Source organism: Anomaloglossus baeobatrachus, chromosome 1 (genome assembly GCF_048569485.1).
Source record: "Anomaloglossus baeobatrachus isolate aAnoBae1 chromosome 1, aAnoBae1.hap1, whole genome shotgun sequence".
Classification (NCBI taxonomy): domain Eukaryota; kingdom Metazoa; phylum Chordata; class Amphibia; order Anura; family Aromobatidae; genus Anomaloglossus; species Anomaloglossus baeobatrachus.
Genome location: NC_134353.1, coordinates 152,171,840 through 152,184,149, shown reverse-complemented (window position 1 = coordinate 152,184,149; position 12,310 = coordinate 152,171,840). Strand labels below are relative to the sequence as shown.

The following is a 12,310-nucleotide window of genomic DNA, read 5'->3' as shown; positions in this document are numbered from 1 at the left end:
CAATACTGGTGTATGGGGCCCAGTGGAGAGGTTGCCACGGCCCAGGCATATAAAGGGACATATAAACAATGAGTGGAACATATAAACTAGGACAGGGACACATAAACCAGGAGGGGGACATATATACCAGTAGAAGCCCAAGAAGAGGACATATATACAAGAAGGAGGACATATATACCAGGAAGGGGACAAAAACCGGGATGGGAACATATATACCAGTATGAGCTCAGGACGGGGACATGTATACTAGGAGGGGGCCCAGGATCGAACACGTATACCAGGAATGGGAAAAATGAACCAGGATGAGGACATATATGCTAGGATGGGCCTAGGAGGGGGACATATATACCAGGAGGTGGACTTTCCTACCAGGAGGGGCCCAGGAAGGGGACATATATAGCAATAGAAGAACTTTGGGGATATATATACAAGGATAAGCCCACGAGGAGGACATATATACCAGGAGGTGGACATACATACCAGGAAGAGCTCAGGATGGGGACATATATACAAGGAAAGGCACATATATACCAAGAGGGGCCAGTATGGGGACATATATACCAGGATTGGAAGTGTGTGGGGAGCAATATTAAACAGAGGTCTAGTGTGTGTGGGAGGATATTATTAAGAATGGCAGCTTATGTGGGGAGGATAGTATAAAGAGGGGCAGCATATGTAAAAGATATTATACAGAGGGGTAGTTTGTGGGAGGATATTATACAGAGGGGCAGTGTGTATAGGATATTATACCAAGGAGCAGTGTGTGTGCTGGGGACATTATACAGAGAGGCACGGTGTGTGGCATATTATACTTAGGGGCAATGTGTGTGGGGGGATATTATACAGAGGGATAGTGTGTGTGGGGGATATTGATCATAGGGGCAGTGTTGAGAGATAATATAGAGGAGCAGTGTCTGGGGGATATTATACATATCAGCAGCTTGTGGGGGGATATTATATATAGAGGCAGTGTAGGAGAGATTTTATGGAGAGTGGCATTGTAGAGTATTATGGAGAGGGGCGGTGTAGCGGGTGTATTATGGAGAGGGACGGTGTAGGGGGTGTATTCTAAGTTTTCTAAGGGAAATACATCTTTTCTAGAATAAGTCCAAGACATCAAGACATCATGTCAAGGGTGCTAACACTTTTGGCCATGACTGTGCGTGTATATATATATATATTATATATATATATATATATATATATATATATATATATATATATATACAGCCAGCAGCCTATATAATAAATATATATTTATATTATATAATTAATATTTTCACCCAGCAGATGGTGCTTGATGGGAACTATTAATGCATAATTGGTGAGGATGTAGTGCAAAACTGGAGTTTATCCAAGAGTGGCGGTGAGACTGTGGAAGGTTTGGAGGGTGGAGGCAGAGCTGGGGTGGAGCCTGGGCAGAGTCTCAAGCGTGCCCGAAAACTTTGCCCTGAAATTCCTGGTGGCAGCCCTGGATTAGTATGGATGGTTACCTATGGTTTGGATCAGAGAGTATCTTGTGTGTGAGGCCTTTCTCGCTGCGGTCTTGGAAATTTCTCAGCAGATCCAGGTAACTAATGCCTGTAAGAGAGTTTTCAAGTCCACATCTTGCCAGGAACAGGTTGAAGTGTTCATCTTTTAGTTTTAGGTCAAACTTTTCCAATACTGTCAGAAAATCATCTTTTTCAACCTTGACATAGAAAAGAGTACATTTAGTGAGTATATTTCATGATACATACACTAAAAGTAGGCAAATTCAAGCAAAAAAAAAAAAAAACGAAAAAGTTTTAGTTGTTCACAATATACTATAGCTATAGAATGTAATGAAAAAAAAAACTTTTTTTTAAGACTGTCCATTGTAACTGTCGTAAAGTCAGAGGTCTCAATCCTTTATAGATAAATTATTAAGAAGTTTTGATATCACAGCGAACTGGATACTGAAAATTTCTAGTTAAAAAATATAATATGTAGGTCTAAATACAAAAATATGTATATGTCTATGTAGCGCCCCACGAGGCAGGTGGTTAACCTACTTTTGCCGGGAAGTTTCGAGTTGGGTCAGGCATTGTCATAGGGTGGCCTTCCCTGGTTCCGTTGCCCCGAGGTGTACAGTAAATGTTGGGGGAAGCGGGGTTATTGGGAAAAGTTTGTCATGATGCCACCTGTGGTATGCGGTCAGGGAGTAGCCGCCGCTGCCGGGTTCCTCGTCGGGGCAGGTGTTATGGCAGCCAGGATGGTGTTGCTCCCCACAGGCGGAGCGGGCCCCGGGTGGATGATGAGGGCTATAATGGCCGTTGGCAACTAAGCGCTGGATGGCGGTGCCGGTAAGGACGAGCCAACACAGTCTCTGCGGGTTCATGGTGTAGTTTACTCAAAACTTCAGCTGCCAGTCCGGTCACACTGGTCACTGCCGTGATGGGCTCCGGTCAATCCCAGATCTGGTAAGGGGTCACCACCAGTGTTTTTGAACGAGAAGGAGTGAGAGTCCTATTTCTGGGGTGTCTCCCTCCGCAGTTAGGTACCCTTGTTGAGCTCCCGCTCCAAGCCCCGGGCCAGTAAAGTCCAAGTTTTCCATAGATGTGTAACGGGGTGCCAGGGGCGCCTCGGGTATTGTAGTCGTGGCCCCTTTTGCTAGCAGGCTTACCCCCGGGTCCGCCGTCACTTTTGGGACAGGAGATGGCTTGGTGGGGCAGAGTGTGGTGGTGCAGATAACGCCGTCAGATGTACAAACACTTTGCAGACGTAAGTCGATTGAACCAGCAGACATGTTTATTGAACACTTCTTCATCACAGAGGCAAAACACATCAGATGACTTCACACTTTTGCTAGGGGAAAACCTGTTCTGGACGTCTCCTCTAGTGGGGATGTGCCCGGCTACTCCACTTCACCTGGCTCCCACTCCGGCTAACACAGACTGGACCCACACCAATACTGCTTCACACTTGAGGACACTTCTTCTCTTCTTTTCTCTCGCTTTCCTGTTCACCCAGCTCCCACACTCTGCCCCTTCTGCTTCTTCTCTCCCGGACTCGACTGCCCCTGGTCCTAATTTTTTCCTTAACAACCCTTTTCCTCCCTCCCTTTTCTTCTGCCGGCTGCTCCTTTCCTCTACCCTGTTCCTATGGGGACAGCCGTCCCACCCGGCCACTAGGGGAACCCACTAAAAACAGTAAAACATTTTTATTAAATAACATCAGTATTAACTACTTTCAGGGGAAACTGCACCTCCTTGTAAGGGGTCTGCCCACCCCTTACAGATGTGTTGCCAGAACTATGGTCCTGACGGGTCTGTCTTCATGTGCGTGTGTCACACCTATTTCTACTCCAAGTGGAACCCACCCCTCCCAGGTGTCTGGCTTCAGTGATCGGGAAGTCCTGTGATCGTATGGCCACCCCCCCTGTCTACCCCGGGCCAACCCACTCTGTGTGAAGGCTCCTAAGCTGTATGTAGTGTGTGAGTGTGGAACACCAGTGATCAACCCCCTCCTTACCTGAGATTGATACCGCACCTTAATTGAGGTGCAGTACCCTGTGTCCCCCTTCGGTGTTGGACAGGTGCTTGTTTTGCCCACGGCTTTCTGTCATGACCTCCCTTCCCCATACATATGAACACTCAGTTCAACAGTGCATACATTTTCAATGAAAAAAAGAAAGTAAGCTGCTGTCAAAAATTTCTGGTGGTAGAATATCCCGAGAGAACAAAAGGATAAGGTGTTGACATTTAACCTACCCAATCCTTTCCTATGTCTACCTTAATAGACCCCATGAGAACCTTCCATACACAATAGATGTTCGGCTGGTCCTGTGAAAATTTGTAATCTGAATTGTAGTCTTTATGTCTTTTTTTAGGGTCTCATACATAATGCACCTACTGGGATCCTTAAAAAACAGAGCAAAACTGTGAGGGAGTCCAGCAGCAAGTAATCTCTGTCAGCATAAAATGACTGATCAAAGCACACACAGGCACTCTATGCATCATGGCTAAACATCTATGTGTACCTTCCCACCTGCTTGGTTTCCATATTTCTCCTCTATTCTGTGGCTTTATAAAGCCAGAGCAGTCAATCAAAGAAGAGGAGTGGTGTTATGATAGAGGGTAAGCTCTGCGGAATATGTTGGCGCTATAGAAATAAAAATTATTATTATTAACAAGCTGGTGGGCATGTGCACATACATGTTTGGCCCCGCCATGATGCACTGAATGCTTGTACTTAGTTTGAACAGTCATTCTATGTTCACAAAGTCCCTTTAACAACATTGGGATCAGGGAAATAGGGAAGTTTAAGTCCCACTCCCTTTCCAACCCTAAACAATAATGACCTATATGGTGGGTTTATATGAACCCTGCCCTTTTTTGGCCCTTGACGGCACATTTTGGAAAATCTGGAAATTAGGGAAGTCAAAGTGTTGTGTAATATATTTAATTGCTAAAGTTATATTTATAGTTTTGTCTCTGCATCTAAATATATTTTTGCCTTATTCTGTCTGTCTGTCTGTCTGTCTGTCTTGCTCCAAAATTGTGTCCTTACGGTGACAAACAGCGGATTGGCCGCTGGGCTCGCCATGGCCCCGCCCCCCCGCACGTATTGGCCGCTCGCCTCGCCTCGGCTCCGCCCCCTCGCACGGATTGGCCGCTCGCCTCGGCTCCGCCCCCCCCCGCACGGATCGGCCATGTCCTTACGGTGACAAACAGCGGATTGGCCGCTGGGCTCGCCATGGCCCCGCCCCCCCGCACGGATTGGACGCTCGGCCTCACGGATTGGCCGCTCACCTCAGCTCCTCCCCCCCACACGGATTGGCCGCTCGCCTCGGCTCCGCCCTCCCGCACAGATTGGCCGCTCGCCCAGGCTCCGCCACCCACACGGAATGGCCTCTAGCCCCGAGGTGAGCGCATCAAGGTCCTACAGCGGCGGAACACACACACACACACGCACACACACATCAGATCACACTCACTCTCACACACACCTCACACATACATCAGATCGCATCCACACACGCAGCGGCGGAACACACACATGCACACACATAAGAACAGACACACACACACACACATCAGATCACACTCACTCTCACACACACCTCACACACACATCAGATCGCATCCACACACTCACAACATCCCGTGATATCGCTTGCTTCTCGGCGGCGATCCTGTGCGTGCAGTGATCTTCCAGGACCTGCCGGAGGATCACATGGCCGGAAGCATGTGGTATCTCCGGATGTTGTGATTGTGTGAGTGTCGCGGGCGGGGAGGGTGTCAGCACACTACGCTCACCCCTTCTGCTCGGGTCCGGCAGCTGCTGCTCAGTGGTGGCTCGAGCGGTGGGCCGGATCCCGGGGGTTTCTCGAGCGGCACTCCTCGCCCGTGAGTGAAAGGGGTTTGTTGGGTGTGGGGATTGTTTATTGTCCGTGACGCCACCCACGGTTGTGGTGATTTCACCACCGCTGCTCAATACGGGGATCCCGGGGATGGTGATGCGGAGCAGCCAGGTATTGTGTTGCCCCTCCGTGGGTAGGGGTTGGTGATCCCGGGGCCCGGTGATGGTTTGGGAGGTGCAGGGCCTGGTGGGCGCAGGGACGCGGGGGCAGCGCTGTGCCTTGCGGCACTGTGGTACTCACTCAGCCTGAGACGTTGACACAGTTTTTACGGTAAACCAGACGGCTGGTAAGACGGTCCCACGGACGGCTGCACTTGCTCTCCCGGTAGATGACGGTGATGTCCCTTTTCCTAGCACCTTGGTGTACTTGTTGGTTGCGATGGGTCCCCACCGGTAACCCGCTCCCCGGCTTCAAGCTGGACCGGGGGAGCTCTACTCTTTGCCCGCAGGCGCTGGCCCTAAGAAACTGGTGCCTTGGCGGTGGCGGTGTCTCTTTTACACTGGCTGGGCTGTTGCCTTCAATCGGGACTTGGTTGTTGGGGGATCTACGTCCCCTTCACTGACGGATTCGGCAAATTGCGGCGACTCCAAGCCTTGCCGGGGTCCGAGAGGCCCCTGCCCTGGTGCTGACTGTCCTTCGGAACACTGCTCCAGACCACCGGGCACACAGCCTACGGGGTCCTTCCAGGAACTTCCAAACGGTCCCCCTTCAGACAGTCACCGCCGTTGCTGACCTTGCTGACCTGCCCTGCACACAGCTGGACTCCTCAGGCTTTGCACACTCCTTCTGTTCTGTCACCACTCTTGCTTTCCTCCTTTACTACTTTTCTTTCTTTACTTTCACTTAGCTTATCTGCTCCTCACTCAAGCTCTTCCCTGAGCTGACTGCCTGGTTTCTCCCGCCTCCAGAGCTGTGATCTCCTTGGTGGGCGGAGCCAACCGCCTGGCCCACCCCCTGGTGTGAATCATCAGTCTCTGGAGGAAGGCAACAAGGATTTTTGGTTAGCTTAGATGTTTCTACCTGGGATGTAGGGTGTGGTGGTGTGTGACCTGTGTCCCCTGGCTTGCCCAGGGCGACACATTCCCCCTTAGCAAAATGCAGACCGTCCGCGGGCTGCCGTCCAACACCGGATTTATTTTTCTGTAAAAGATAACATAATAATAATATAACATATTTACATCTTTAATAACTCTTCCCAAAACGGGAGGCACATTTCTTTAACGTTGCAAAACGGTTTACGGTTACGGTTTCCGCTCTCTCCCACCCAAGCAACCTGGCCCTGATGCTGCCCCTAAAACCCAGGCAGCACCCCTTGACCCACAGTCCAGCACACGGTACCCGAGCGGGATCTGTCCTTCCCTCCAGAGGGTAGCCACCGGTTCCTTTGGTGGCTGGGCCCCAGCCTGCTGTGCTGAGGGCCCTCCCTCCAACCTGCCTCTCCGGAGGCGGCATTGCGGAAAACGGTAACTGCAAACAACATATTTACAAGCCACTTAACGTTTGTGGGTGCCCTGCAAGTTCACGGGCTTGTCCATGGATAGTTCCCATGCAAAACTTTTTAAACAGTCCCCACGGGGACAACGGTGTCGGCTCCAGCCGGTTGCAAATCACGGTAAATCAGGTGAAGCTTCGGTAATCATCTCTTTCTTATCATTCTTTCAACTTTTAAACAACAAACTGTGGTGGTCCCAACGGGGACTGCTGCATCGGGCATCCGCTGCCCTACTCCGGATATTCAGCTAACGCAGCTCCATCCCCCTCCGCCAGCATATCCAACATGCACTGACATGCCTGCGGTGACAGGGGCACCCGGTACCCATTTCCACCGGTACACGGGGCATGGACGACCACTGGGGCTCCTACATAATGGGAACGCTCACTCGCTCCTTCAACTGCAACAGCGGTCCCGGAGCTGGGGCAGGAGTCATCATCTCTTGTTCCTGCGTCAGGCGGGTTGCCACCAGCTGCCGCAGCCTCCTGGCCTCCAGCATCCAACACTTCAGCCTCTTCTGCGGTAGCACGGAGCAGCGGATTAGGCGAGCTTATACTGAGGCGCCCCATAAGTAACGGCAAGGGCGATGCATAGGCCGAGACTAGGCCGGGCCCCTCAGCCGCAGCGGCCGGTCCAGGTAGGACATAGGGACATGGGTCACCAGTCGGTTCTGCTACATCTATTCCCCTGTCGTACATCGGGGTAGTGGTAATCAGCATCTCCACCTCGTTGGTCCACTGCTCCATCATCCGGAGGATTTGTTCCTGCTGACGCTGGTGGAACTGAATCACCCGGGCCTTCATCCAAGCCACGGTCCCGGGCTCAGGGTCTGGCACAGTCTCTACTAGGACTTCTGGCACCATACTGTTATGGGGCCGCGGCTCCAGCGGTTCCCCTTGGTGTACTTCAGGGACGTCCCGGACGTCTGCAGCCGGCTGGTCCGCCGGAGCGGCTGGGCAGGGTATCGCTACCGGTTGGGCAGGTAGCGGGCCTAATGGTGGGGCGGCAGCAGCTATTACGGGTAGCAGGGAGAGAGGTAGGGTGAGCGGAAGCCGGCCGGGCCCCTCAGCTCCAACGGCCAATCCCTCAGGAATACAGGGGCGTGGGTCGCTTACCCGCTCCTCCAAATCCTCTTCTGCCTCGCGTCTCCACATAGCAGCCACCACGTCCGCCATGTCGGTCTCCCACTCCTCCAGGAGGAGTTGCATATGAGCCTGCAGACGGTTACTCAGCGGGACGGTACGGTCCCTCAACCACGTCACCGTGCCGGGCGCGGGGGCTTCCTCGTTGGGAGTTGGGTTGTACATCTTGGCAATCGTGCCTTCCAGGAACCCAGTATGTCTGCAGAGTCCTGGCGTCCCTGCTTTTAGAGCTGCAGCTAAATGAGGCCAGCCGCCATCGCGTCCCCCTTAGCTCTTTCCGGCCCCTCCTCTCTCGGGGCGGGGTTTTGGCCTTCGCGCCTCTACTACTCGAGAAGACGCTCGAGCAGGAACTTTTCGCGCCAAAGATGGCGGCTTCTGAAATTTTTCTGCCGGATACCTCCGGCGGTAACAAGGCGCACCTCTACCAGACGGCAGAGCGGTAAGATCCTGTTCGTGACGCCAAGTTGTCGCGGGCGGGGAGGAGGGTGTCAGCACACTACGCTCACCCCTTCTGCTCGGGTCCGGCAGCTGCTGCTCAGAGGTGGCTCGAGCGGTGGGCCGGATCCCGGGGGTTTCTCGAGCGGCACTCCTCGCCCGTGAGTGAAAGGGGTTTGTTGGGTGTGGGGATTGTTTATTGTCCGTGACTCCACCCACGGTTGTGGTGATTTCACCACCGCTGCTCAATACGGGGATCCCGGGGATGGTGATGCGGAGCAGCCAGGTGTTGTGTTGCCCCTCCGTGGGTAGGGGTTGGTGATCCCGGGGCCCGGTGATGGTTTGGGAGGTGCAGGGCCTGGTGGGCGCAGGGACGCGGGGGCAGCGCTGTGCCTTGCGGCACTGTGGTACTCACTCAGCCTGAGACGTTGACACAGTTTTTACGGTAAACCAGACGGCTGGTAAGACGGTCCCACGGACGGCTGCACTTGCTCTCCCGGTAGATGACGGTGATGTCCCTTTTCCTAGCACCTTGGTGTACTTGTTGGTTGCGATGGGTCCCCACCGGTAACCCGCTCCCCGGCTTCAAGCTGGACCGGGGGAGCTCTACTCTTTGCCCGCAGGCGCTAGCCCTAAGAAACTGGTGCCTTGGCGGTGGCGGTGTCTCTTTTACACTGGCTGGGCTGTTGCCTTCAATCGGGACTTGGTTGTTGGGGGATCTACGTCCCCTTCACTGACGGATTCGGCAAATTGTGGCGACTCCAAGCCTTGCCGGGGTCCGAGAGGCCCCTGCCCTGGTGCTGACTGTCCTTAGGAACACTGCTCCAGACCACCGGGCACACAGCCTACGGGGTCCTTCCAGGAACTTCCAAACGGTCCCCCTTCAGACAGTCACCGCCGTTGCTGACCTTGCTGACCTGCCCTGCACACAGCTGGACTCCTCAGGCTTTGCACACTCCTTCTGTTCTGTCACCACTCTTGCTTTCCTCCTTTACTACTTTTCTTTCTTTACTTTCACTTAGCTTATCTGCTCCTCACTCAAGCTCTTCCCTGAGCTGACTGCCTGGTTTCTCCCGCCTCCAGAGCTGTGATCTCCTCGGTGGGCGGAGCCAACCGCCTGGCCCACCCCCTGGTGTGAATCATCAGTCTCTGGAGGAAGGCAACAAGGATTTTTGGTTAGCTTAGATGTTTCTACCTGGGATGTAGGGTGTGGTGGTGTGTGACCTGTGTCCCCTGGCTTGCCCAGGGCGACACATGAGTGCTGTGCGATATCGTCAGTGTGTGTGTGCGTGTATGCGATCGGATGTGTGTGAGTGTGTTCTGATGTGTGTGTGTGTGAGTGTATGCGATCGGATGTGTGTGAGTGTGTTCTGATGTGTGTGTGTGTGAGTATATGCGATCGGATCTGTGAGTGTCGGCAGAGGAGCACGGCGTGCCGCACAGCTGCTGGGACCGCCCACCGGTGGGCACAGGGAGAAGTGGGGTGTGTGTGTGTGTGTATGCGATCAGATGTGTGCATGTATACTGTCTGATGTGTGACTGTGGAGCACGATGGGGGGTGTGCAGCATGGGGGATGGAGCACGATGGGGAGTGCGCAGCATGGGGGATGGAGCACGATGGGGAGTGTGCAGCATGGGGTATGGAGCACGATGGGGGGTGCGCAGCATGGGGGATGGAGCACGATGGGGGGTGCGCAGCATGGGGGATGGAGCACGATGGGGGTGCGCAGCATGGGGGATGGAGCACGATGTGGAGTGCACAGCATGGGGGATGGAGCACGATGGGGGTGCGCAGCATGGGGGATGGAGCACGATGGGGAGTGCACAGCATGGGGGATGGAGCACGATGAGGAGTGCGCAGCATGGGGGATGGAGCACGATGGGGGGTGCGCAGCATGGGGGATGGAGCACGATGTGGAGTGCGCAGCATGGGGGATGGAGCACGATGGGGTGTGCGCAGCATGGAGGATGGAGCACAATGGGGAGTGCGCAGCATGGGGGATAGAGCACGATGGGAGGTGCGCAGCATGGGGGATAGAGCACGATGGGGAGTGCGCAGCATGGGGGATGGAGCACGATCGGGAATGCGCAGCATGGGGGATGGAGCACGATGGGGGTGCGCAGCATGGGGGATGGAGCACGATGGGGGGTGCGCAGCATGGGGGATGGAGCACGATGGGGGGGTGCGCAGCATGGGGGGATGAAGCACGATGGGGGGTGCACACCTCCCCCCAAAACACACACACACCGCCACACACGCACTGCACAACACACCACACACACACTGGGAACCACAAACACTGCCCTACACAGACACCCACACACACAGACAACGCCGCACACACACAACACCCAACACACAAACACCGCGGCACACACAAATATACGCACATACCGCACAACACACACATTGCACAAAACATACCTCCCCCCAAAACACACACACCCCACACAAACCGCGCAACACACACACACAACGCTACAGACACACAGCGCTCCACAAACAACGCAACACACGCAACACACAAACAACACCGCTCTCACCCCCCGCCACACCCAGACAACACCCAGAACATGTACAGCGCCTACACAAACACTTGGTAACTACACACAACAACATCTATATATATACAGTTAGGTCCAGAAATATTTGGACAGTGACACAAGTTTTATTTTAGCTGTTTACAAAAACATGTTCAGAAATACAATTATATATATAATATGGGCTGAAAGTGCACACTCCCAGCTGCAATATGAGAGTTTTCACATCCAAATCGGAGAAAGGGTTTAGGAATCATAGCTCTGTAATGCATAGCCTCCTCTTTTTCAAGGGACCAAAAGTAATTGGACAAGGGACTCTAAGGGCTGCAATTAACTCTGAAGGCGTCTCCCTCGTTAACCTGTAATTAATGAAGTAGTTAAAAGGTCTGGGGTTGATTACAGGTGTGTGGTTTTGCATTTGGAAGCTGTTGCTGTGACCAGACAACATGCGGTCTAAGGAACTCTCAATTGAGGTGAAGCAGAACATCCTGAGGCTGAAAAAAAAGAAAAAATCCATCAGAGAGATAGCAGACATGCTTGGAGTAGCAAAATCCACAGTCGGGTACATTCTAAGAAAAAAGGAATTGACTGGTGAGCTTGGGAACTCAAAAAGGCCTGGGCGTCCACGGATGACAACAGTGGTGGATGATCGCCACATACTTTCTTTGGTGAAGAAGAACCCGTTCACAACATCAACTGAAGTCCAGAACACTCTCAGTGAAGTAGGTGTATCTGTCTCTAAGTCAACAGTAAAGAGAAGACTCCATGAAAGTAAATAGAAAGGGTTCACATCTAGATGCAAACCATTCATCAATTCCAAAAATAGACAGGCCAGAGTTAAATTTGCTGAAAAACACCTCATGAAGCCAGCTCAGTTCTGGAAAAGTATTCTATGGACAGATGAGACAAAGATCAACCTGTACCAGAATGATGGGAAGAAAAAAGTTTGGAGAAGAAAGGGATCGGCATATGATCCAAGGCACACCACATCCTCTGTAAAATATGGTGGAGGCAACGTGATGGCATGGGCATGCATGGCTTTCAATGGCACTGGGTCACTTGTGTTTATTGATGACATAACAGCAGACAAGAGTAGCCGGATGAATTCTGAAGTGTACCGGGATATACTTTCAGCCCAGATTCAGCCAAATGCCGCAAAGTTGATCGGACGGCGCTTCATAGTACAGATGGACAATGACCCCAAGCATACAGCCAAAGCTACCCAGGAGTTCATGAGTGCAAAAAAGTGGAACATTCTGCAATTGCCAAGTCAATCACCAGATCTTAACCCAATTGAGCATGCATTTCACTTGCTCA

General features: G+C 52.6%; 1 protein-coding gene across 4 annotated transcripts in view; it reads right to left on the bottom strand.

The window, feature by feature from the left end:
- The window catches only part of LOC142290654 (EF-hand calcium-binding domain-containing protein 6-like), a 483,996-nt gene that overhangs the window by 372,389 nt on the left and 99,297 nt on the right, over window positions 1-12,310 (bottom strand). For all 4 annotated transcript variants that reach the window (XM_075334657.1, XM_075334633.1, XM_075334650.1 and 1 more), the window contains one exon: window positions 1,494-1,690. In XM_075334657.1, coding sequence (XP_075190772.1) covers window positions 1,494-1,690 — 197 coding nt within the window. The remainder of the gene's footprint in view (window positions 1-1,493; window positions 1,691-12,310) is intronic.